The 25,879-nt window shown below is 44.1% G+C and overlaps 1 protein-coding gene across 2 annotated transcripts in view; it reads left to right on the forward strand.

The window, feature by feature from the left end:
- The window catches only part of PRKCH (protein kinase C eta), a 115,463-nt gene that overhangs the window by 49,413 nt on the left and 40,171 nt on the right, over positions 1–25,879 (forward strand). For both annotated transcript variants that reach the window (XM_061376168.1, XM_061376169.1), the window contains 6 exons: positions 1,419–1,507; positions 3,170–3,299; positions 4,205–4,332; positions 6,385–6,528; positions 7,264–7,437; positions 21,172–21,326. In XM_061376168.1, coding sequence (XP_061232152.1) covers positions 1,419–1,507; positions 3,170–3,299; positions 4,205–4,332; positions 6,385–6,528; positions 7,264–7,437; positions 21,172–21,326 — 820 coding nt within the window. The remainder of the gene's footprint in view (positions 1–1,418; positions 1,508–3,169; positions 3,300–4,204; positions 4,333–6,384; positions 6,529–7,263; positions 7,438–21,171; positions 21,327–25,879) is intronic.

Here is a 25,879-nt window from a genome sequence, read left to right on the forward strand (position 1 = left end):
ATGTGCTGTTTTGGGAACGCTTTCCCATGCTGCTGGGACATCCTGTGGTTATAAGCTTCTCTGAAGTCACCACTCCTCTTCCTCCCTAGCCAGCCAAAACTGTGCATTTGAGCAGCTGTCAGGCTGCAGGAGCAGCCACCTACATTCATACAAACACCTAGGGATCTGGTTCCTGTGCTGATCCACTGAGTTGCTGAGTACCTGCAACACCCAGCTAGGCTTGAGAACTCCAGGGTCTCCTCAGGACAGCATTCAGACAGTATTCAGCTGGTACTGGTACACAAAGTACCCTGATGTAATGGCCACCCTCTTCCTATTTCTGCCTATGAAGTTCAACAAAGTGAAATTATTAATGTGACTTCAAAGGGCAATCCTGTGTGTTGGCACAGCACTTTTGTCTGAATGCATGTTTTGGCTGAATGATGTTTATGGTGCTTGTTTGCTCTTAATTATTGCTCTGCCTTTCCCTTTTTCCATGGCGAGATGCCAAAATTACTTGCTTTAGAGGTGCATGGTCATTCAGTATAGCCTTTTAATGCAGCCTGTTTCTTGTGCACTATAATAGGGTACTTGTGTCCCCATATGAAAGGAAGCTTCAGGTAAATAAAATGGTTATCCCACATGAAATTTCTGGGTGAAAGTGAATGTTATTGATAACCCTTCATAAATGCAAGCTTAAGTCAGCAACAAACAGAATAGTGTGGGTCCCTGCAACATAACTGCAGCTTGTAGTTTCCATTACAAAAATCTCCTTACATAGACAGTATCTCTGGCCCTTAGTGGTGTCCACAGTGCACACTGGGTTGTGGAAGCTCACTCCAGCCAAGCCGGCTTCATACCTGGAGAGAGCCCAATTCTGCTTTCAGGCTGATTAGCCCTTTTGATGAGGACTAGCTAATTAGTCCAGGCACAGCACCATTCTTCTGCAGTTATCCAGTTTCCCAGACAGAAGCATTGCGCTGAGCCTCAGTAACAAACTAACCTGGTTGGGACTCACTTGGATATCCAGTGTAAGAAGCACTAATGCCGCTGAGATGTAGGGGTGACTTGTTGTATCTCAGACCTGTGTTCTTTAATGTTGCTTTTGTACGTTGTGTAAAATACTCTCCCCTGGATAACTATTTCAACAACAATTCTTTTAGTTCATTTGAGAAATAATAGTGTTGTTATGTGTGCATCACCCATATTTTATATAGACAGCTGTTTTCTAGGCTGTGTGAATGATCCCGTGCAGAATTTCTGTTGCAATGGGTTGGAGATGCATCTCCAGATCTGTTGGAAATTCCAAGCCACTGATTACTTTTCACATCTTTACTGTGTCCTGATGATATAGCTGACCCTTAAAGAACCCAGCTGGTGGGCTGATGTGTTTAGAGTCTTTCAAGAGCTCTTTTCAGCATGCCTTTTTTATTTCCTAGTATGCACCTGTGTTGTACACAAGCGCTGCCATCATCTAATTGTTACAGCTTGCACGTGCCAAAACAATACTAACAAGACCGATCTCAAGGTAAAGTCATGTTGGTTATTATGGGTCATGATAATTTATGATGCTTCAGGTTTGTCTGGGTTGCTGGGGGTTGTCCTATAACAGAATTTACTCTGTGTTATCTTTATTTGTGGATTTAAAAGTGAGAGTGATAGAGACATGTGTAAAAGCCATGCAATATCATCTGGTTGATCTACTGTCAATGCTAATAAGTGGTTGTACTAGTAGCTAGTTTAGGAAGGCAGGGTGTCTTCACTGGAAGACATCAAGAAATAGAAAATCCACTGTTTTCTTTGGGAATTACATGATTTCTTTGGTAAATGCATGATTAACTGTGTTGCATAAAAATTTGCTGCCCGGTTCTTAATATGGATTCCTCTGGTTTAAAATTCAGCCACTGGTCTTTGTTATGTGTCTTTTTTTTTCTTTTTCTGGTAACTCAAAGTGCCCATTTAGTCATTGTTCCACAGCTTTACTCTAGGAAATTACGTACATTTTAATAAAGAACCCTTGAATAACTTGTGTTTCTGAAGGCTTGTTTTTTTTGCTAGTTTTGGCTGTATTTGACAGGAGTGCCATTCTTACCTAAAACCGCCCTGTGTATTGTGTGTCTCATTTCTGTAACTGGAAATTGTTTAATAACTGTTTGGTGAAAATTCAATTGTAATATTTTTAATAGTGTGTGTCATGCAGAAACCTGTTTTCCAGTGCAGATACGTAATTGCTTTTGTTCGTTATTTCTTGCCTCCGAAGTGCAAAGTTAAAATGACCCCTTGCCAAGTCAGATGAAAATAAGTTAAAATGCCTAAAGCTAAACTGCAAGTTAAATAGTGAGGTTCCATACCCCTTTCTTAGTATTATGAAGGGTTTATAACACATTTAAGCTACTTTAAAAGAAGACAAAGGTGAGCAGCACTGCTAACTTCAAGCTCATAGTTTCAGTTGCATCCTTGACTTGACTTAATGAAGTTGTGGGTTTTCCTCAGTCTTCCAGGATCTGCATGTTCAGAAACGAAGTTTAAAATAACAAAGAGGCTAAGTGGGTGTTGGTTTCTTCAGCAGTGCAGCGTTTTCTAAGGTGTCTCTGAGATGTGAATGATTCATAATTGGAAAAGAAAAAGGTTAAAAAGGGGATGAGAGCAAGTAATACAGTGAAATGTGGGCTAAAAGACTGTTATTTATAAGGAGGATGAGAAGAGGAATGAGGATTTTAGAAGCTGGGAAAACTATTCTTAAATTTAATAAAATCAACAGTTTGACCTGAAGTCACATGTTTGCACATAATACACAATTAATGATTTGAAAACTGGTTAGTTACAAAATGCTGTTGCTTTAATTTGTATGTGGCATTTCAGCATGATAGGTTTGTGATGAGCTATTCCACACTTGTAATTCTAACTCAGTTTTAAGAATTTAAGATTGGCTAGGCAGCCCTCTTTAAAATCTGCTCTGTCAGGTAGCCCAGCTTGCCCAGCAGAGACACCAGAGGGGCTTGCAGCAGCTGAGGTTGGTCCCTCAATGTTCACTTGCAGTAAACCTTAGTGGGGTGATGTACTGGGACGTTTTCTGAGATGTCATTATTTTGTCGTAGTTTTGCACTTGAATGGTTGTGTGTAAATGAACCAGCTCATACAGATGTATGTATTTGGATTTTAAATCTGTGCTTTTCTTTTGGTGCCTCAGGTGACTGAACAGAGGTTTGGAATCAACATTCCTCACAAGTTCAGCGTTCACAACTACAAAGTCCCGACTTTCTGTGACCACTGTGGTTCCTTGCTGTGGGGAATCATGCGACAGGGCCTACAGTGTAAAAGTGAGCGGCTTCTTATTGTAGCCTTTTGCACAAAATACATATATTTTTAGACTCTTGATAGACTGCGTGGGCTTGATTTCTGTAACCTTCAAGAGGAAGCTGAGAAATAAATATTCATCTTTGCAAGAGTTAAAAACCACTGATGTACTTTTTAATCTCTGGCTTCCAGAAGGGCTCTACTTTGCACTGTCAGCACAGCTTTGTTTGACTTGCATTATTGAAATTATTCATGGTAGCACTGCTTTCTGCATTCATTTTTCCCTTTACCTAAATGTTTTTCCTCAGCTAATGAAATAGGGCAACGACAATGCATTTGAGAAGAATGGTCGTTGCTTTAGGTTGACTACCCTGTCTGTCACACTGTTAATTGATGACAAAATGTGTCCTGGTGTTATGTTTTTGCTTCAGACTGCCCAATCCCAACAGTCTACGTTTACCTCCATCTCCCACAAGAGGGTGTGTGTGTATCCATGAGTGAGAGCAAGAAAGATTTTAGTTTCCTACTTAACAGCATGCCTATAAAGTCAGATACCTGCAAATGCAAGGAAAGTTTGTTGTGAATTCTGTAGAGTTATAGATACTAATTTTATCTGCAGGCATAGGTAAAATGGTATTTATATAACTGACAAACATGCGCTTGCCAATAGCTTCACACATGGTATCCTGCTTTTGGAGGGTTTGGGGTATGTTCCTGACTTTCAGGAGTTTATCCTCTTAAGAGTCCTGATTTTGTTTCTGCTGAGATCAGTGGCAAAAATGCCTTTAATTTAAAGACCCAGAATACATCCATATGGGTATATTTCCTGAAGCAGAATTGCTAAATTATTTCTCAGCAATAAATCCCTCCAAGTTATTTTAATTGTTCCTTTGCTTTTACTTTCTATCCCTCCCATCACCCTTGTCAGTCTGTAAAATGAACGTCCACATCCGATGCCAAGCAAATGTTGCACCGAACTGTGGGGTGAACTCAGCAGAGCTTGCTAAAACCTTGGCATGCATGGGTCTGCAACCTGGAAGCATTTCCCCAAATTCGGTGAGTCTTTTTCCTTTTGTCCTTTTCACCCCTTCATTACAAGACAGCTGAGTCTTTACATGGTGCAGGAGAAGTCAAAGACTTCAGTTATGACAGATGGTGTTGGGCAGTGGACTGCATGAGTAGGTTGTTATTGTCTGCATCTTGTGGCAAAGACTTCACCTGGAAAATTGTTGTCTTATATCCAGGTTTACCCTGGTGGAGGCATTAATCTCTAGGTATTGCTTTGTTGTTTGCTTATGTTTCTCATTGTTGTGACTGCATTCACTCTTTTATCTGTTTGGTATGAGTGAGAGGGGAATAAGAGCCCTAAATAATAAGTGATCAATCTAATCCATGCCCTACCTTTTTTTATTTTTACTGCAAGCACAGATGTTCTGTTTGCATATGTGGCTTGTGGCAGAGCAAAAGAAGAACTCAGCAAGAACCTAGGTTCTCTTCACAGCTTTGTCACAGTTGTTTGAGTGATTTTGGGAAAACCATTTCACTTTTCAATAGTTTCCCAGGATCTGTGGTCCAGGTCAACACAACATTATCTCTGGTCTGTGCTGTGTGAGACATGGTCCCAGTAAGGTTATTGCCATGGTTTGGACATACCTGTGTACGTTCTGCTTTTCACTACTTAAGGCATCCTAAAAATCCAGCTGTTATGTGAATCTATTCAGAGTTTATTACACTCTGTAAGAACTTCAGTGAAAATGCCCATACTCAGTAATAGAATTCAGAGCTGTCATTTGATAACAACTCTGTTTTCATCATGTTTCCTTTGCGAGCAAAGTGAGTTTGCTTGAGATCACAATAACCCATAAGAAAATATTGGTCTATTTATTTTTATTTGCCCAAAAGAATATATTAATCCCCAAACCATAATTGCCAGACATGGTAAATCTTGTCATACAGTTAGCCAGCTACACTGGTCAACACAGTTATCCTGGGAGTTACAGGGATACACAAGTCCCACACTTCCTTCCCAACTCTGTTAAAAACAGCACTTGTTAACATTTGTTGTTTGCATAATCTGCACATCAAAAGGAGATGAAACTAGGAAAATAAAAATCTGTGCTCGGTGTTTAACAGTCTCCTCTCATTGTCTGTGAGCTAAAGGCTGTAGATGAGTGTTCAGAGTGCTGTAAGCTTAAATCTGTTGGAAGTTTTGCTGGGTGCTGTGATGAATGTGCTTGTGGTTTTACCCGTAGAAGGGATTGCCATTTCTATGGCATTTGAGACGAGGCTTCTGTACAGGAAGAATTTTGCTTTACACCAAAGTAGTCGCAAGGTGGAGCTCAAGAAGTCCGTGTGACTTTGGGCTAATTGACTGAACGAGTCATTTATCTGCGTACACTCGTACCTGGAGAGCTGTGAGTAGAGGGCGCTGGAGATTGACTGGTCTTTGCATACTGCAAATAAAGGATCTCTAGTAATGTGTACTGATACTGCTATAAGCCTGAAAGTGCAGACCCCTCACTGCTGGCACGGGAATGAGCAGCCTTCCATTACATTTGGAGCAATGGAAGAAGCCAGCAGTCAGCTATGGAGAAGAAAAATATTTTGATGTTTTGGACCGACTGAACTAGGCTTTTAGTAAAAGTCTTAAAATTAGGTAGAAACCTCAGAGATCAGATGAAATCTGCTTGGGTTCTAGACCTCACCAGCATTTCACATATTGCAGAAATTATGCAGTTTCTCTCATTCTGATGTTATATAGGAGACATTGATTTCCACACTCAGCATCTTATTTTTCTGGGGAGTGAGGGTGGAGAGAGTCAGGCTTGCCTCTTGGAACTGCTGGACAGTGGATTACCACTAAAAACGCCCAGGTCAGGAACCAGTGTTGACATCTCAGCACAGCTCTGCGCAGTACCAGTGTTTGCCAGTCCCACACAAGCAGCTATGTGGGGTAATGGTACCAGTGTGCTTTCTGTTCCAGTGGCCATACAGTGCATCTGAACAGGTCCTGAATGCCTAGGTTGGTAGGTTAACTGCATGTCAGCACCTCTGATGCAGAAGTATAATCTCTGTCCAGACTGATGCTTACTTAACTTTCTTCCACAGAAACTACTTTCAAGATCTACTTTGAGACATCAGGGAAAAGGCAGCCTGAAAGACAGCAACAACGTTAGTGAAACCTCAGCGAGCAAACTTGGGATCAAAGACTTAACCTTCCTTCGTGTATTAGGAAAGGGCAGTTTTGGAAAGGTGAGAGTTATTTGTGGCTCTTCTGGGGAGAACCACATCGCTTATTCAAGAAGCTGCAAGATGGATGAAGTTATTTCATAACGTGGCACACGGGCTTTCCACTGGAGTATGCTTTGTGCAACAGAGTTGGATACAGAGAGCAGGGAGAAGAGGCAAGAGAAAGAAAGCTGACAGCAAAGTGAAGAGTTGGATATCACAAGAAAGAAAAAACCAACTGAAAGAACAGATGCATGCCAGGGCCTATGCCAGTAGTTACAAGTGTGTGTGTTAGCACTCGTTTGGGCAGCATTTCTTGGAGCATGTGAAGTCTTTTCCTTTAAAGGAAACAAGGCAGCGGTTTCAAATGTGGTGAGATGGGGGCTTTGTTTCTCTGCTTTGCCACAAAGACGGTGTGGAATGGTGCATTTGAATTTGGTAACTGAGGGGGGAGGTGGGGTGAATGGTACTCCTCAGGGTGTTTGCCCTGTCACAGTGAATGAGTTTCAAGCAGTTAGCCCTGCACCAGACATCGCAGTAATGTGTGTGGGTATTTCTATGTGGAGAAGCCTGCTGCAAACAGTAGCATATGTGTCATTGATTGTACACTGATGCCCATACTAACAGGCTGACTCACTTGCATCCACAAGCCTGGTCATGAGATAACTGACCTTTCTAGTGTGAGAAAATGTGAGAGTCTCTGTGTTGCTCATAAAGTGAGGGCTCAGCCCTTGTAATTCACCCTCCCCTTCGGTTTAGGTGATGCTTGCCAAGATGAAAGAGAGTGGGCAGCTCTATGCAGTGAAGGTGTTGAAGAAGGATGTCATTCTTCAAGATGACGATGTTGAATGCACCATGACTGAGAAACGCATCCTTTCCTTAGCAAGGAACCACCCATTCCTCACCAAGCTTTACTGTTGCTTCCAGACTCCTGTAAGTATAGCCCAGGTGGTGGACAGCCTTCCTCCTGACACTGGCTGGCATGTTCAGGACAGAGGTCCTCTCCTGTGTATGTAGTCCCTGGCCTGGTATAAATGTCCACTTAGAACCAGGATAAAACTTCTTTGCCCAGGGGAGAGTAGGGCACTCTGCTGTAGTCCACCTCTAACGACTGCTGGGCATTGGCAAACAAAATCCTGGCTTGTTCTAAGCTCCCTGACAAAATGGTAATAACAGGGAAGTGTGTCATTTGTGGTATGTATACCTCAGTGGAGGACTGCGCATGCACTGCCTGTCCAGCTCAGAGCCTCCTGTGGTATGTGCATGTGGGTGGGAGCTTGTTGCTGGTGTGGGTGGTGAGGAGGAGTGACTGTCATGAAGGCAGTGGCAGCAGCACTGTACCAGCAAGGTAAGATTGGAAGCCCCTGAGCTAAGCTGTTATTAGGACCAAAGCAGAGTAGCTCTTTCAAACTGCCTGGGCTCCTTTCCAGGTGCTTTTTGTCCATTGCTAAATGGTAACAGAGCTTGTTTTCCTCTTAGAAGAGGCAGGAGAAACTTGCCCTTTTAGTCGTGGCTTCACTCCTACATAAACCGAAAATACTGTGGAAAAAAAAAGGGGGCGGGGGGAAGGCACACAAATGGATCCTGCCACACACCCATGTCTTAGTCTTCTCACTGGGGTGATGCAACAGCCAGCTATGGAGTTTTAGAACTGTGCTCATTTAGGGTGGAGCTCTTGGGTAGACTCATGTAACAGAAATGACATTGAGATGGTTTGGGTTTGTTTTCTTCCCTATATACATGGTTCACAGAGCAGCTGTGCTATAGAGCAGAAACAAAACTTGAAGCTCACTGTTGACACTAGTAACCAAGGAAACTCCTCTTGTATTTTATAATGTGAAGAAACAGGGCCTATGTTTTAATGGGTTTCCTGAAGTTCTCATATAAATGTTGGAGATGTCCAGTATTGGTGTGTGCTTTTTGAAGTCAGATGCAGGATAGCAATGGGTTTTGCGAGCTGTTGCTATGCCCTTTGCTATGGCATTGCTTACTGAATTGCAACGTAGATGTGAAAATAGTAGGTATGCTGCGGGGCTACGTAGAGTATTTCCCATGAACTTAAGGGAGATTTAAGGTCACTGTGTTAGTACTGTCTGTCATCTTCAAAAAATGAGTGTGATTCGCTATGGGTGCAGACAAGGTCTGCTGGGCTGATGAAGTAATTGCAGAGACTTTTGTAAAGAGGAAAAAAATGGATGAACTCAGTCTGTTTAGACTAGCAAATTGAAAGCAAAAAGAGGATCTGATTGATGTCTGCAGATGATGAACACTGAGGAGGGAAACAAAGCTGCCAAGATGCTGGCTCGTATTAAATGAGTCTAGACTGGCCATGGATACAGTTAGACTGGAAATGAAAAGGAGGAGTAGAGCAGCCTGGAACAGGAATTTCTGGACCAGCTTGTCAGAGGAGTGGAGGGAAGAACCCCTCAGCCCTTGCCGCCCAGAACGCAGAGCTGGTCAGTCTCTGAAAGGGTGCCAAGGGAGTGGTGCTTGTCACAGCAGACCCTGCTATTGCCAGTCTTTCTCAGGTTCCACTTTTAGTTAAATCTCGCTTTGCTTTGTTATCTGGATTGTCAGTAACAGAAAACCACTTCTCTCAAATAATACACAAAACCAAAAAGGAAAGTGTTTACAAAAGAAAAGACATATTTAAGACTAATGTGGTTCATTGCATTTTTTGCCCATATTCTGCACTCAGTGACACCCACTGCAATCCAGAATAACCAGATTTAAATTGCTTATAAAATAGTAATTAAATCCCTTTGCTATATTAGAGAAGTGATTGCAACAGCAGGGTATTCATTGGGCAGAATTGTTCCGGGAGGATTTAGCCAGGCTGATACAGTACTTGGGGTTTCTGCTTGTTCTTTATATGGCATGGTATTATCCTCTCCATGAACAAAAACTTAACAGAAAAATAATACATATATATATAAATTAAATACAAAAATACTGACCACTTATGGCTGCTGGCCAGTGTATTAAATGTTTAAAAATGCTACTTATGTTTGGAGTTGGGAGCAAGGTTACACAAAACAATACCCATTTTCACTTTAAATTACATGGAAATCACATCACATGCATCACATAGCCTGAACTCTGACATTAACAGTTCATGTCATAAAAAAACAAAGCTTGACTCCAGTCAGCTGTGGAGATCCTGGATAAATAATGAGCTACTGGGCCTGCCTTTAGAACATTGTCAAGAACTAGCTATTTTGAGTCTTCTTACCATTTGTCAAAGTGAAGTCAGAGCCTGATCCCACAAGATGCATCAAGACAGGCTGGGATTAACTGGCAAAGGCTTATGGTCAGTGCCAAAATCAGCGTAAGTCAGCATTGGAATCTCATTGCACATAAGTTAAATTATGTTCTGAGCTTCTTCAGGAGCTCAGGGGAAGTCATTATGGTGAGGCTGCATGTAGAATAGGGGTGTCCAGTTATGTTCCACTCTCACCCTTCCTTCCCCAGTTCAAGAGGGGATTGTGGAACCTGGAAAGGAAGGATGTTGGAAGTGCCTGAAATGCTGCAGCAGTTTGAGGACAGAGTGCTCAAAGGGATTGAGGGTTTGGCTGCATCTGGAGGCATTTGAATTCTGGCTCTTCTATAATATTCCACCCAAACCAACAAACTCTTCCCCTGACTTAAGCAGCCTAGGGGTTAACTTAACAGCTTGAGGCATGTCTGCGCTGCATGGTGCCATGTCGTGTAGCGCCAGTAATCTAGCATTAGCTGAGCTGGAATAAGTACCAGCAATGGTATGCCAGCTGGAATAAGAAACAGCAATGCATTAGTGGAATTCATCTATGTTGCTGTTACTTTGCTTGCCTGCTTTAGAGCTAGCTGAGGGCTTTTTATGCTTACATTAGCCACTGATGTTTTCCAGAAAGGTTTTCTGCTCTCTTGTGCTGCCTCTGTGCTCACTGTGGTCCTAAGTTCGTCTCAGCTGCGGCATAAGCGGTACCTGCTAGCAAGGGCTGCAAATAAAGCCCAGGGTGAGCTGAGGCTGCCTGCGCTACAGCCTCCTTGCTGTGTCCCAGAGAAATATTGCAGCCGCTAGGTGGTAGGAGCTGCCAGTGTTGTCTCTGCCTGCCATGGGTCACAGTTTTCAGAGCCTACAGAGGAAGTATTAACTGCACAGCAGGCTAGCAGAGGCTGGATGTGGCCCTGTGCGTGCCCACTGCTTGGCTGGGCAGTTTTGGACTTGCACCTCCAGATTCCTTTCCTGTGAAAGGTAAGGAAGGAGACCTGCTGCTTCCTTGCAGTTTAAGTTGTGCTCAAGTGCATGCAAGTGAGGTTTTCCTTGCTCCCCATGTCTCTGGGTTTTAATTCTTTTTACTTTTTTTTTTTTTTTTTTATTGAAGGCCTCACTATGGGAGCTTTCCAGCTTGCCCAAGCCATTTACCTCTGCTTTTTCTAAGGGCCTTAGAATCATCCTTTAGTGTCACAGAGGATTATGCTCCTACTCCAGTAATCTGTGAGTTGCTGACAGGTCCTGGGACCTGTGGATAATCATGGATCCTGTATTAGGGAGCACAAGCACAAAAAATGCTTGTTTCTGTTTACCTGGCACTGTCATCCAGCTCCTCAAACATACTGTCCTAGAACAGGTGAAAGAGGCTATACGTGTAAATAGCTAAGTCAGTAATTTAATCCTGGGGAATGCGGATCCTGGAATGTTTTAATTAAAAGGAGTTTGCACTAGGAAGGTCCTGTCTTCTTTGGATTTTAGGAACCATCCTTCCTGTGCAGGTGGTTTCCTCTTAAATCCCTTTGTCTCCACTCATATGCATGAGAATGAAGAGGGCTGGGGGAGATCAGCTTCCTATGCAAATAGTGTCAAATAGCTTCTGGGTTTTATGTTTATTGTCCTTATCCCTTTTCTCATGCTGCCAGGGGACCCCAGGCAGTGCTGTTTCCAGCACTGTCCTTGCTAGCCTGATCATTATATGGATTTGCTTTGGGTGGCTCTGCTGACAGTTGCTGAGGCACAGAGCCTGCCCGTGCTGTTCCAAAAATAGTGAGACACGAGAACTTGGCAGAGGGATGTGATTTTTCTGTAACGAGCGTCCTTCTGAGATAATAGCTAGCAGGAGTGCTATTGAAGCCAATAGGGACTGGCCCATGGACTCCAGGGCAGCATAATAATTGAACTGGTCCCATTTTACGAGGGCAGCCTGAAGTCCGGCACGCAGCTTTGTGCTCCCTTTACAAGCTGAGGGCTGATGTCATGCTCTCGACATGAAAGGGGAGGGTTTCTGCACATCTCTGCTGGTTCTTGGGGCACTCAAGCAGTTCTCCCATGGTCAGCATGGGCATCATGTCATGGGTCACCCAGGTGTTTGGAGAGGTTAGGTTTTATTTCACTTCCTAGAAGCATTGGAGATAACCTGGAGCCTTTGATGGGGGCATAATTTTCAAGTGAGGGCCCACCAGCCAAAGTGGTGGGACTGAGCAGTGGCTGCTGGCTGGCTACTCACCCACCCGTTAGTCCCCAGGTGCCACAAGAGAGGTCTAGGTGCCCTTGTATGTCCAGGGGAGTCCCTCAGTCATGGCCCTTCCAGTGGCTCTCTGTATCACTCTGTCACCAGCTGCTCCACTGTCACCAAACGGGCAGAGTGAAAGGCAGCCCTTGGGCAGAGCATGGCATAATGGAGGTAAGGAAGGCTGGAAAGGCAGTGGCAGCCTTCCCAGGGCTTTGGTTAGATAAACAAGTGTCCTGAGACAGGCCTAGGAGCATGCTGGTGGGTGGTAAGGAAGTGGTGAGGCTTCTTTGATATTCTCTTTGAAAGGTGCTAGAGAAGGGAGCCCTTTAAACACAGAGAGGACAGCTTTGATCATCTCCCAGGAGCTAAACCCCAACTTTCCCTCTCTGGCATGTTGGGGGAGGCATGACTCCATGCATGCATACACCTGACAGCCAAGTGCACTCCTTGGATGCTCTTTGGTCAGCACTGAGACCTTTTCCCCTGTTCTTGAGCACTGAGACCATTGCTAGCCCCAGGCCACTCTGTTGGAAGACCAGTGCACAATTCAGTTTTCTTGTTGTCAGTCAAAAATCAAGTGAAGAAGTTGATGGGGACATCCTTTTTCTGGGCCAGGCATTTTCCAAAAAGCTTGGTACAGTCTAGCATGCCTCCTGGCACTCTGTGTGCACACAAGGCACCCTCCTGGAGGCTGGCTTCGGAGTCTTTCTGAGGTCAGGCTTGAGTTGTGTTTTACCTGGGACTCTACAGGGGAGAGTTAAGGTTTTGGGAGGGGGGTGTTGGACAGGAAGTACAGGGGAATTCCCTCTCTCCACCTTTCTGTCCAGTGTGGCTTCTGCAGGTATGTGCATCATGGTGCTCTCACATTGGCTTTGTGACCACGGGAGAAGCAATTGTTTCTGCCTTTCTCTGGCTCCTGTTTTCTCTAGCACCGAATAAAAGCAACCTGGTAAAAAGTGTATCTTCCTGTGGTTTTACAATGTTTATATCCACCAAAACCCATGACATCTTTGGTATGCCAGCTCAAGTTGCCAGTAAATCACATGTGTGAAGCCTCCAACGCCTGGTCTGAAAGGCTCGGCTTTCTCTGTTGTGCACAGTAACACCTTGTGATGGTCTCTTCGTTGCAGGAACAAACACGGTCAGAGTTTTGATTGGGTTTTCTTTTGTGGGCATAGTGGAAGATGAAACAAGATCTGACTGACATTTCTGATTTGATCTGTGAACTTTGCTGGGTGTCCACACTTAGGCTGCACAAAAAGGTGATATGAGCTGAAGGGTTAGCTGCCATCATCATGTTGTAGCTCCTGAGTGTAACTTTCCCACCTCCAGTTGTTGAGGGACCATGGATACTTGCATTGTTATGAAGCTGAGAAAATGCCTTTCTCCATCTGCAGTGGCTTATGGGAGAGACTGTAACTTAGACTTACCAAGTTTATTGCAAAGGTAGCTGAAGGAGATGCTGTTGCCAATGGTTAGCCACAGCATGTGAATCTAATATTTTGTCTTTGACCTTAAAATCAAGGAAGTTGCAGCATAAATATGGATCAAAATGAAAGCAATTCACAAGCAGCCTGAGCCAGCAGGTGCCACTAAGGATAGAGGAAAGGAGAACCAAAAGAAAGGGCAGTTGAAGCTCAGAGAAGAGGCAACTAGATGAGGTGTGACCCAGTAGTGCTGAAGGTTTCTGTCTCTTTAAATCCATATTGCTTTCCAGGTGATGTTTAGGGTGGGAGGATGGATCCAAGAAGCTCTCAGGGTAAGCAGTTTCCAAGTGGCCTTTGAGTGTTTTAGTATCCTTAGTTTTCTTGAAGACCTTTGGCTGAGCTTATAGAGCTCTCTAGCCTCCATGACAGGGGGATTGGAACTAGATGATCATAAGGTCCTTTCCAAACCTAACTATTCCATGATTCCCTAGCACAGTTTATGGCCAGCAAGTATTGCAGAGTTCAGAGCTGTCTGAAGCTGGTCACTCCAAACCAGAAACACCAATTCCAATAGCTTTTGTCTGAGCCGGGGGCTGTAAAATGAGCATGATCTTTACAGAGCTCATACAAGTCTCTTCTGAGACATCGTGATACCAGCAGCCAGCTGAGGGGGGCAGATGTCCTATAAATCTTTGATTAACAGGTGATGTCTGTATCTTGCTGCATTCTAATTCCTTATTCCTCAATTTATTCCCCTCTAAATGCAGGCAGCCCTTTGGTTTTTGATCTTTGAAGTGGGAAGGAGTGTTTGTGTAGTTTTCTATGCTATTTTAAAAGGTCTGGAGTGGAAGATTTCATTTTGTTTATTCCTTCAATTAGCTTTGATATTTTTTTATGTTTTGTTTTAAAGGTAGCTAAACTGGCTTGCTTTTCTTTTTTAATTGGGATTATACAGGTTTTTTTTTGGTACAAGATTTAAGTGGTTGTCCTAGTGCCTGGAATGAATTTAATGTTTTTTCTAGTTGTGAGTTTTGATTTGTTTCTAATAGAAAAAATACAGATGAACAAGAGTGATAAAAGGCATCCTTTTGCATTTATGCTGAGTAAAAGTTTCTACTCAAAAGATGAGCTAATCATATAATAGTGTACGAATTAGGCCGTCTTAAGGGGAGGGTATGAAGAGGAAGGATGCACTTATGGTTCACTTGTGTACCCGGAAGGCTGCATTGTTCCAGAGAAATGGCTTAATGAATTTGTGTGTGTTACAAAAACTCTCCAGTCTATGAGCTTGAGATTTTAGTCACATGGTTAAGAAAACAGGCAGAGATTTGGAGGGTGTAGTTAGATTTGTGATTTTTTTTATCTATTTACTTTTCCTGGGGCAGGTGGGAGCACTAACTCCCATCAGCTTGCCCTGCATTGTGGTTGTCATTGTTCAGCTCTTCTGGAATGAGCTCAGGTTTCGGGCTGTGTGGTGCCATGCACACATGTGCAGAAGGCAGCCTTTACCCCGAGGGACCCCACAGAGTTTATTTATGCAAATGGGAAGAGCCAATTCGTTATTCTCTAGGTGATGTTTATATGACTGACTGCCACACAGGAGAACCTGCATTGTGGCCATTACCAGCAGCGTCAGACAGCAGAGTGTGGTTTTAAGTGATAACTGGTGATAACTGTCCTGTTCCAGGAGTTGTGACAATGACGCCAGTGGCTTCGTTAAAGGAACTAAAACTGAGCCTGGTATGGGGAAGTGACCCGTGCTTCTCAGAAGCATGCTTACCAGCTGCCCAGCCTGGAGTAGATGCCACGTGCACCTTATCCCCATTGAGTGCTCAGTTTTACTGCACCCCCTTCTAGCTAAGGAAAAAACAACAAACCAAACCACCCCAAAACCATCAGAAGAAAGAAACCTTCCATTTCTCAACCTTTCATATGTGCACACAGTGATCCCTCCACCTCCATAGCCCCAGGGCTGTATGTGCCGTCTGTGGCATTCTCCCTTGTGTGGCTTGATGTTTCCTAGGCAGAAGTGGTTCCTGAGGCTGATGTGCACTTCTGCAGCCACTGAAGCAGGGAGGTAAAATGACTGCCAGAGCACCAAAAGCCAGCTGGCAGATGGCTGTAAAACCTGCTGCCTTTCTGCTGCTGCCTTGCTCGTCTGGGAAGTCTTGCAAGCAGAGCAGCAGCAGGTACCATGCCAGTCATCACTGCAGCCATGTTTGAGAAGCGCAACTAATGCGTGCATGTAATTCTAGCTGAGCAAGTGTGGCATGGAGGTGTTTCTTCTTCTCTGCTTGATGTAGTTATTCTGATTTGAAATCAAAGGACCAAATCTTCACCTAACATGTCAGTATCTTGCTCCATCTTGGTCGGGTGAATGTGGCTTTGACACTGTTTGGAACTTGGGGCTGAGCTCATCCCATCTGCTTCAGCTGTTATGCGCACACATGTTGCTTTTAGTGAGCCCGTTCTTATGACACCTGCAGTCCTCTCTGGATTTGAAACACTGCCACATATAGCCCCCCTGAACAGCCTGCCCTCCTGTAAACTTCCTAGCTGGACCAGTACTCAGCTCACAAGGATGTGGTGCATCCTTGGTCGAAGGGCTGGGTATGGAGGGAAGGCATTTCAATGCAGAACAGTGCTTGAGTGTGGTTCATGGTTCTGTTACACCTATGAAGATAAACATCGAGAAACAAACCTGTTTATTATTCCTCCTCTGGGTCCTGTGCTTTACAGTGCCTTGACCTAGATATGGATGGCTACTTGCACTGCTGGGGGAGTTGGACATGTGGCTTTCCAAAGCCTGGTACAATGACAGCATGGTTTATTTGCACGCTCCCAGCAAGACCTAAGGCAGATTGCTTTGTGTGGGGGTTGTGGACCACAAAGGGAGAACAGGAACACTGGGAGTGCTGAGAGAGCCTGCCAGCTCTTGTAATTATCTGTAATAATTTGCTTGCAAGCTCCCTGAGCCCTGCTACTCTTTTTTTTGGAAACAGTAAACTTTTGCTGGGAAGCAGTGACACAGCTGTCTCTGTATGGAGATAACTTTGAAAGCCTGCCTTCTGCTCTGCAAAGCATGAGCTGCCAAAACAACGAAAAACTATTGTTTTCTTGGGAAAATCCTTTGGCTTCAGGGAACTCAGATTGAGCCTAAAGCTGATTTTCTGAGAAGTTGTCTGCATGAAGATGACTGCAGACCTAGCAGAATTCCTGAGCCAGGAATTCTGATTAATGCTTCTTTTTTTTTTTTTTGGGGGGGGGGGGGGGGGGAGAATTGGACTATTGCTTTAAACCACATTTAACCAGGTCTCTGTATCCTCCAAATGCTGCCTTACACGGCAGCTGATAGCTAATGAAGATGCTTGGGTAGAATTACTGCTGGGATGTGTCCTTGGTGGGTCAGCTCAGCCCCTTGTCCTGCAGAGAAATCAGTGTGTGCAGAAGCAGTGTCTGGGAGAGCTCTGCTGTGAATGGGATGTGCAAGGCTTGTCCAAGCCTGTTCCTGGTGGCTGTGGAGGCTGGAGAGCAGACACCCATTGGTGTTTTGCAGTGGGTTTCCTGAACCTCTGCTGATGACTTTCTTGAGAGAAGCTCTCTCTGGTCCATGCTGCCCTTGGCACAAGAGCTGTTGTAGGGCAGATAGGGAAGGCAGATTCGGTATTCCAGCCTGCATATAAGAAATATTTCTTTCTCCATCTCCCCACTCCGTGTTTCCTGAAGGGGGCAATGCTGCTGCCGTGTCCCATTTACTTAGCATGAAAGCCTGTGACCAAAGGTAAGGTTCTCACCTTAGCTTTCTTCAGATGTCTTTGGTCTTGTGGAGGTTGTACATGGACATCAGCTAGACTTTTAACTAGGAGGAGGTGTAAGTTACCCATCACACTGAATTTTTTTGGGTCATGCAGGGGGAAAGGATGCTTTTTTAATAAAATCTGTGGTTTTTTTTTCTCCTGTGATAATGAAGAGGAAAGGTATGAAGGTACAAAACAGCTTGCTTGTAGAGCTGGTGAGGGCAAAGGGCTGAAGTAATGTTTGAGTTGGATTTCATAGTGCTTGTGTTTGCAAGGGGCAGTAACTAGTATGTGGATTGTCCCACCCGGTGGCTTTTGCACTCAGGGGACTCTCTTCAAGCCCCACTAAGGCAACAGGCAAATGAAGCTTTGAAGGTATGTGTAATTGCTGTCAAACACTGTCCTTAAGACATAGTATGTGATTCTAGCAGCCCCTGTCCTGCTAATAGACAAATACATAGGAATAGCAAATTAAAATTTAAACAAATAAATTAAAACAAAACAAAACAAAAAACCACAAAACCCAACCACCCCCCCACCCCCCCCCCCCCCCCCCCGAAACCTCAAACAGTTCTCTTGCACTGAAACTGGCCAGGCTAACCTCTAGCTGTAGGCCAACCTTGAAATGACCCCACCTGATCTCATGGGCTTTATTTCCTCTGAGTCTTACTTCAGTTTACAGTAACAATTGCTCTGTGACTTATTTATCTCAATCCCAGCCCAGAAATGGTGCAATGTGATTTCCTCATGTGGCTGCCACTGCTGCAAAGGCTTTCACGTCACTGTTTCCTGTTGACTCAAATGCTCTTTTCTTACTCTTGCCAACGTCAAACAGAGATAGCAGATCAGGGAAGACTTCTGAGCAATGCAAAATAGGAAAATAGGAATAGTTTCGTCACAGAGAATGTACTCAGGCATTGGAACAGGCTGTCCAGGGAAGTGGTGGAATCACTGTCCCTGGAAGTGTTCAAAAACTCTGTAATGAGGACCTCAGTGACATGATTTAGTGGTGGTCTTGGCAGTCGTGGTGTAATGGTCAGACTTGTTGAGCTTAAAGCTCTTTTCCAGCCTAGTTGATTCTATGATCCTATGAGTTGAAATCTGAGGATTTCAGTATTAAGCCCTGTCAAAAAACACTCCAGCTTTCAACTTCTAATTCTCACTGATAGTCTCCGAGGAAGGATGCACATAACTTAAAATCAGGTCAAATTTTCAAGTATCTGAACTATCTGTCATTTTAAGATTTCTTTTACTGGTGCGTTTTTAATCTGTTTATTCGCTCTTAATCTGCCTGCTGCAAAATTGCCTTCCTCCCCCTGCACCTCTTCCCCACATAAAATAGCACTGTTATTTTATTTCTCAGTGGTTCCTGGGAGAGCATCTGGTCTTTGCAGTTTGTCAAGGTGATGGTGCTTAAGAGTGAAAATGGAAGACTGCCTGGTTCTTAGATGCTGTTCCCCAAAGGGTGGCTGTTAGTGTTCGTTTTGCTGATACGTTGCCAGGCATGTAGCAGGCCAGTGCACAAATGCTGTATCATGAACAAGTTATAATACTCATCCTGCTTTTTTCTTCAGATGCCCCACGGGATTTCTAAATGTCAGAATACTGGACAGACAATTAGCTGGACTTCTTAAAAAATAAATATATATACGTATATAGTTCAAAGTACTGTATTTATACTTGACCTTTGAAGTGAGACCATGGGTGGAGGTGAGGTGTTATGATCTTTAAGGTCCCTTCCAGCCCAAACCATTCTGTGATTCTATACCAGCTCAGGTTTACAGTTAGTCTGAAGCAAGAGCTGTTTGTAACAAAAAGCTGCTAACACCATGACAGCAGTGATGTGAATGTTAAGCCTGTCTCTTTCAGTGCTCACTGGAACATTTGAGAAAGAAGTAGTATCTCTTTTACGCATCATAGTAGAGATGAGTACATCCAAAAGATCGAGATGGGCCGTGGGGGTTTGTCCACACTGGAGAAGCAGTTTTATGCTAGGAAGAGTTAACTTTATTTCCCTGAAGCTCACCTTTAAGGAAAAAGTAGAAAACACATGCATGTTCACCTAACTGTATTCATGTTTATACAAACATATATATTGCTTATATAAATACAACCCCCTCATCAGGTTGCTGCTAAATTCCTTCCTGTTGGAGATCTGGCAAAATGGATTCCTTTTTTAAGTATGGGCTTGAAGAGATGCCTGGACAAGCTGGTCTAGGTAAACAGGCAAGGCAGGGGTGATAACTGCACTGCAGCTGGAGGAAGGGTTGCTGAGCAGCTAGGCAAGGTGTAGCCGGGCTCAGTTTAGCTAATGCATCAAAGATGTAGCATCAGAGACCTGATGTGGGCTGAAGAGCCAAGTTTTGCTGGTTTGCAGAGTTTGTGCTACTGTCTTAGACTGGTGCTGTAGACAAGCCAGCTTGGGTGTCTTTGAGCAGCCCTGTAATAAAGGCACAGTGAAACAATGAAGTATTGTTGTTTATATGGACCAGAGATAACATTAAACACGTGGCCTTGGTGCTAGACACAATAGTATTGTGAGATTGCCGGGAACACATCTAAGCTTCTGGAAGGAGCCCAGAAGCTGTTGAGCAGAGCCCAGGATGGTGACGAGAAGCAAGCTGTTCTTGTCTGTCATGAGCCATTTGCTTTCCTGTTCATATACAGAGAGGAATGAAAGGATTCCTGGTGGCTTTTCTTCTGCTATGTGCATCTCAAGATGTTAATACCAGTAGTCATTTCAAGCTGGCTGGCTGCCAGAAAATGGGGCATAACAATGGTTATCCTCTTAAACATAGAGAGGGTTTAAAACTAGCTTGTAGATGATTAACATCAGATCTGGGAAGGGGCTTGTGAGGGAAGAAGGCCAAATAGCACCATTAAAAGGCTGACTAGTCTCAACTGAATTGTATGCCAGTTTTCCAGTCTGCTTGTTCCTGATACTCCGAGTAAAACTGAAACACTCGATACCAAATGTCCAGAAGCAATTACTAGGGGAAATTTTTGAACCAGACTTCAACAGTTCCAGGGTTTAGTTTTGTGCCAAATCATTGTTTGTCCTTCCTCTCGCAAGTAAGTGAGCACCCCTTTTGCATGCAGTAACCGTATACCCAGACTGGTGAGCATGCAGCGTAAGCAAGTGCCTCGCTACCTGTAGACTTTTGCAAAAGCCAGAACAATGCCAAAAAAGAAACCTCAGAGACCAGCAGCTGAACTTTATCAGACAGGTTGCTTTTCTGTCTGGCTGAAAAATTATATAATATATATATACTTTGTCCTTATCAGCTCCTTCAACACCCAGAGGTCTCTGCAGGTTTATCAGAGGAAAGCTGAAATTGGAGGGTCTGTCAAGCAGCTGCTATGCAAGTGTATGGCAGGAAATCCCATTCTGGAAAACAATGTGTATTCCCCAGAAATGGCATAAGGATACCCTCCAGACAATGTCATCATGTGCTGTTGCAGCGAAGCTGCAGTCTGAGTGCAGTCTGGTTATACATGGTTTACTACGGAGTGTATTTCCCCAGAGATCTGAGGTGTTTACTATGGAGCAAGTGACCTTTTACAGATTTCTCTTGTGCCTGCTCGGCTCAGAGAATGCTGTTGAAAGGGTGTCACTCTTTGCTGATTCAGGCTAAGGACAGTTTGGGAAACCCAATGGGAGCTGGTTAGTGATGAGCACACACTTATGGATATGCCTAATCCCATGTGGACAAGAATTCATTTCACGACAGGGACAACATTTTCTGGGAGCAGTGCAGGGCAAAGAGGCACTAACGGCTCTTCCTGGTATTGACTTAATCTCTCCTGAAGAAGTCGGCAGTTTTTCTTTTTCCCCAGTGCCTCATGGGTATTTAATCTGTTTTTGTTTGGTAGATAATAGTTTTACTTAGAACTTTCTAAGCCTGACAGAAGGTATGATTAATGCTGTTCATATCTGTTGTGTTTGCGTGTGTGAAGGATCGCCTGTTCTTTGTGATGGAATTCGTAAATGGCGGGGACTTGATGTTCCATATTCAGAAGTCGCGTCGCTTCGATGAAGATCGGGCCCGGTTCTATGCTGCAGAAATTATTTCAGCCCTTATGTTTCTCCATGAAAGAGGCATCATTTATCGGTGAGCCCTGCATTCATTCATTCTCTTTGTCTGAATACCACGGCTGAGATGATGGCCTGAGTTTTCTGCATCATAAATAACTCTCACTTGCTGCCCACCAGGAACAAGTTGTCAGCTGGGATAACAGTACCTCCACTTTCCCCTGCACGTTGTCCAAGGCACGCCAGCTTCCAAGCAGAAGCGAAATTTCTGGCTGCAGTATTGGCTGCAGGGATGGCCTTCTTATGATGTGTATGCAAGCACGTAGGAGAATGGGTTTTTTGAGAGGCACAGAGGCTAGGGTTTGCATTGGTGGCAATTCATGTAGCTGGTTTATATTAGCCCCAGAACTGCAACTTGTCTGCACCTCAGGTGACTGTGTGGCTGCTGGGTGTTAGCTGCTGACCAGCAAAAGCCTCCACTGTGCTGCTCTGGGCCTGTCCTGCTGCCATAGAGCATGTGCCATACTGGTAGCAAAGGGTCAGGCTTTAAGTCAAACCTTCCTAGATTTTCTTGGAGATAAATGCAAGGAGCTGTTGCTTTTGCCACTCTGTTATTTAAAGGCTAATGTGTGCTGGTTATACCAAAGCCTTTTTATTTCCCTGTATTAGGTATAGGCCTGTGTTTAAACCCTATCTGACATATGTATTTAGTGCCACGCAGATCAGCCACTAAAAGTCTTTTAATTCCTGCCATGATTCTACAGCAGGAGTTTTTCCTTCCTGTCCATGTCTGACATCTTTGTGTTGCAACTGGATCGAAGCATCATTGCCTCCCTGTGTCAGCCTCCATTCCCAGGTCTCAAGGCTGTTCTCAGGAAGCTACTTCCTATACGCAGCTCTTTATTTGTCATTATTCTGTACTCAGGATGATGGTTATATTTTTTCACTTCTGTACTGCCAAAGTGCTCCCCTGTCAGCTAGAGCATCAAGGTATAGACTAGCCAGCATGGATCAGACAGCCAGTCTGCTTTGCAGAAGCCTCCCTGACCAAGACGACCGTTTGACCAGCATCCTCCCATATAGGCCAGGGGGCAGAGCAAGACTTCTGGGTTGAAACAGGACAGCTAGAACTGGGAGATGTCAGCCATGGGGCATTCTGGTTATACAGAAAGGCTTCTTTCTGACATGCTTTACAGAATGTTTCTGGCATCCTCTTGCCCAGACCACTGGAAAGAGGAACAGCCAGTTGTTTTCTTTGGGCTACTGTTAACCTGGGTTCCAGCAGCAAAACATGCATATTTTTGTATGGTTTGCTGTAGCTCTGCTCTGTCCCACTTGTGGCATGCCAGCACTGTAAAAAAGAATGCCAACTCTCAATTTTTGCTGGTTGGTTACAGTTGTGCAGCTGAGACCCACAACTGGGTCCAGGGTGGGACCAGCTCCAATCCCAGCCAGGCTCTGTTAGTACCATTTCACACTGTGGGTTGAGCCAAATGCCATTTGGTTTGGGGCTTTGCATGGTTTAACCTAGGCAATGCAGTCCTGCGTTTAGTAATGCATCCTCCTGTGTCAGATAAAACCAAGTTTGAACACACTAAAACCAGAATAGCTGAGGGCTGAAGTGGCCGAAGGGCCAGGGGTTGTGCAGGGGACACTTTCCTATCTGATGGTGAGATGATAAGCTAAGTCAAGTAAAAGCAACTTGTCTTCCTAGCCAGAGTTCCAGTGAGAACCAGATGGTCAGGTGAGGACAGAGAATATGAAATCATTTTCAAGTATGAAATCATACGATATATGTGGCACAGTGAAATAGAGGAGTGTCATTTTAATGTTCTCTGGATCTTGAGAGTATGAAAATTACTACTGATATATACCATATGTATTGAGCTTTTAAGGCACAGTGATTGCATAGAATAGCAAATCTACTTACTCTACAGCTGGATTTTGGTCTAATTCCTCCCCTGTGAATAATGCCAGCCGCCAAAGAGAAACCATGCCAGATAATTACGTGAATGACATTATCCTTAAAATAGTGACATCCAGTAGTTACTGTCAGTCATTCAGCAGCAAAACTGTCTGTGCATAATGTAATGCCACTGTGCTTACAGCTTGTCCTGTGCCCCCCAGCCTGCTGCCTGTCACAGGGCAGGAGTAATCGATCCCCCTGGGTTTTCGCACTCTTCAAGTGCTGCTGTAATTCATGGTAGAAACTGGAGGAGTAATTGAAAAGCTGCTTGAACAACTGCACAGGCTTTGATCTTGTTACAAACCTGGTTGAGCTTTGGAGTCAGGCAGCTTCAGCTGCAAGGGGCAGATTTGCAGGGGGATGACTTGTTTTAAAATTAGTCGGGGTGACTCTGCTCTGGGAGATGTAAGACGAGAGAGCTGCAGGCTCCAGTTGTACTGAACTGCGGTTGCTTCTGCTGGGTCATGAGCACTGGGCTCCAGAATGGAGTCTGCAGAATGGAAGGAGATGCCCAGAAGGGAATCACTGCACTTGTGTAAGAGAGTTTGGAGATTTTGTGATCAGAATGTGAGTGCTTGCTTAGGAAGCTGGGAGCAGGGGCAAGAGACATCAGGAAAAGCTTGACCAGAAAGCGTTTTGCCACAAGTTATTCATTGTGCCTCTTCTTTCTGGATTCCCAGTGTCAATGAAGTAAGAATGATGCTGGCCTAGAATACCCTGGGTCATTTGTTTTTCTTCTGCACTAAACATAATAATACTGTGTTTTTCCTTGCCCCCTTCAAGATTAAGCAGTTCAGGAGAGCGTCTGCATTTACCAACACAATGAGCATTCTCCTGGTAAGTTGAGGTTGAGTTGCGTTTGCTGCAAACGCTGCCAAAAGCTGTGTCTTCTCTCTTTTGAAATGCCAGAGAGGCTTGAGAGCCAGCACTGAAAATTCATCGAAAAGTAGCTGAAATGTGTCACTTTGCCCTGGGGTGACAATGCTGGTAACAGCAAAAATCGGGTGTTTGTTGATTACTTTTCTAGCCACATGTACGCAGTTTGAAACAGCCATGGTGCAGTATTCCTGCAGTTGCTGCTCTGAGTCTTTGAAATGGGGTTCCTGAGGCAAATGCTGTATTTTGCTTGTATGCAACTTTTAAACATTAAAACCAGGTCTGCTGCTGGATTGGTGCTATTATAGGATGTTTTTTGTGATGCAGCTGAAATTTTCAGCAGGTTAGCTTCAAGGGAACTGCTTTTTGCTACTAAGCTGTGGCCAGAATAGAAGTCCTGTAAACATGCATGTGTGAATTTGTATGTTTTCAGAAGGGAGCTTTCATTTTCACAGCTTATGGTGGTTGTTTCTTTTTTCATTTGCAACACTGCAAGGGAGAAATGGCTTTCTGGGCTTATCAAGGAAACATCTCTGTCTTGCCCTAAGCTGAGGTTTAGCTGTCAGCTCAGCAGCAACTATTTATAGTTGCTTCCTGAAGAAAATGTCGGCAAGTACAGTGTGGTTCCTTATCCCATCATACAGGGGAATGCATCCAGCCATGGAAACAAGCTTTTCAACTTGTCACATTATAGTATATTGTGTACCCCTGCCCACAGAATAGTAGGACAAGGACATATCTGGGATCAGCTCATGCTGGATGTTTCCAGGAAAAGGTTAAGTGATAATCAAGGCTCACTGCTTGGCATAGCAGACTGGCAGATCCATCGTTAAGGGTATAGGTAGTGTAGCATGTAGGTAATGTAGCTGACCAAGAGCCAGAGGAGCTAAAAGACTGGATTTGAGATCTTGAGAGCGGGACTGGTTGTTGGCTGGCTGCAGAACCTTATTTTTATCCTGAGGACTCATGCTAGTTAGCTTATTTCACTGCCTTTGTGTCCATATCGATATTGCTAATGCAACTTACCCTTCTGGAGATGCTTGGGGTCTCATTGTACTCTATCATGCCTTTGAAAGTGTGATGGTTTGCACAGAGTCCCCATGCTCTGATGTGGCACCAGCCACCATTAAGTAAGTCTTGTGAATTGATTGTGCTTAATAGGATGTGTGGTCCCTTTGGGAGGCAAAAGATAATTATACAATTACCCAGATGAGAACAGGTCTTGCCCTGGGGCTAAACACCAGCTCTTGAGGAAAATAAGTTTGTTAATAGGAAATGTTTACCTTTTTGTATGTTACCTGAAAGCACCACCTTCACGTGTGTAGTACTTATGACAAGGAAAAGCTTCATATCCTCTGGGATCTGGAAAGATTGCTGGATACTGGCCAGGTCTCTGAAACTGTCACCTTTCTCTAGGATAGGAGAACCATAAGGTCTGCAGGTATGTGTCTCATGACTGTTGGCTTATGTAGTGAAGGGTTTTTTTGCAACAGGTTAATTCTCTGCCAATTCAAACAATAAGCCTGTGGCACTTGATGTAAGGTTTCCATAAGCCTTTTACGAAGGCCAGTTTTGTTGTAAAGTCTCCTATTAACTGAAACAACACCAAAGTTTCTTTCAGCAAAATCAATTAGAAGTTACATGCTGAAAACAGAAGCTGAATGCCTTTCCTAATTACATGAACCCACTGTTAACAGAGCAATTTTATTAGTGTTCAGTTTCCTTTTTCCAATGAGTCAAGGTATTGTAGACATGGAAACCCTCATGTTCTGTCTCTTACTTTGTGTGTG

The sequence above is a fragment of the Neopsephotus bourkii genome, unplaced genomic scaffold (genome assembly GCF_033783945.1).
Source record: "Neopsephotus bourkii isolate Nb327-2 ecotype Australia unplaced genomic scaffold, CSIRO-AGI_Nbou_v1 NB_1707, whole genome shotgun sequence".
NCBI classification, from domain to species: domain Eukaryota; kingdom Metazoa; phylum Chordata; class Aves; order Psittaciformes; family Psittacidae; genus Neopsephotus; species Neopsephotus bourkii.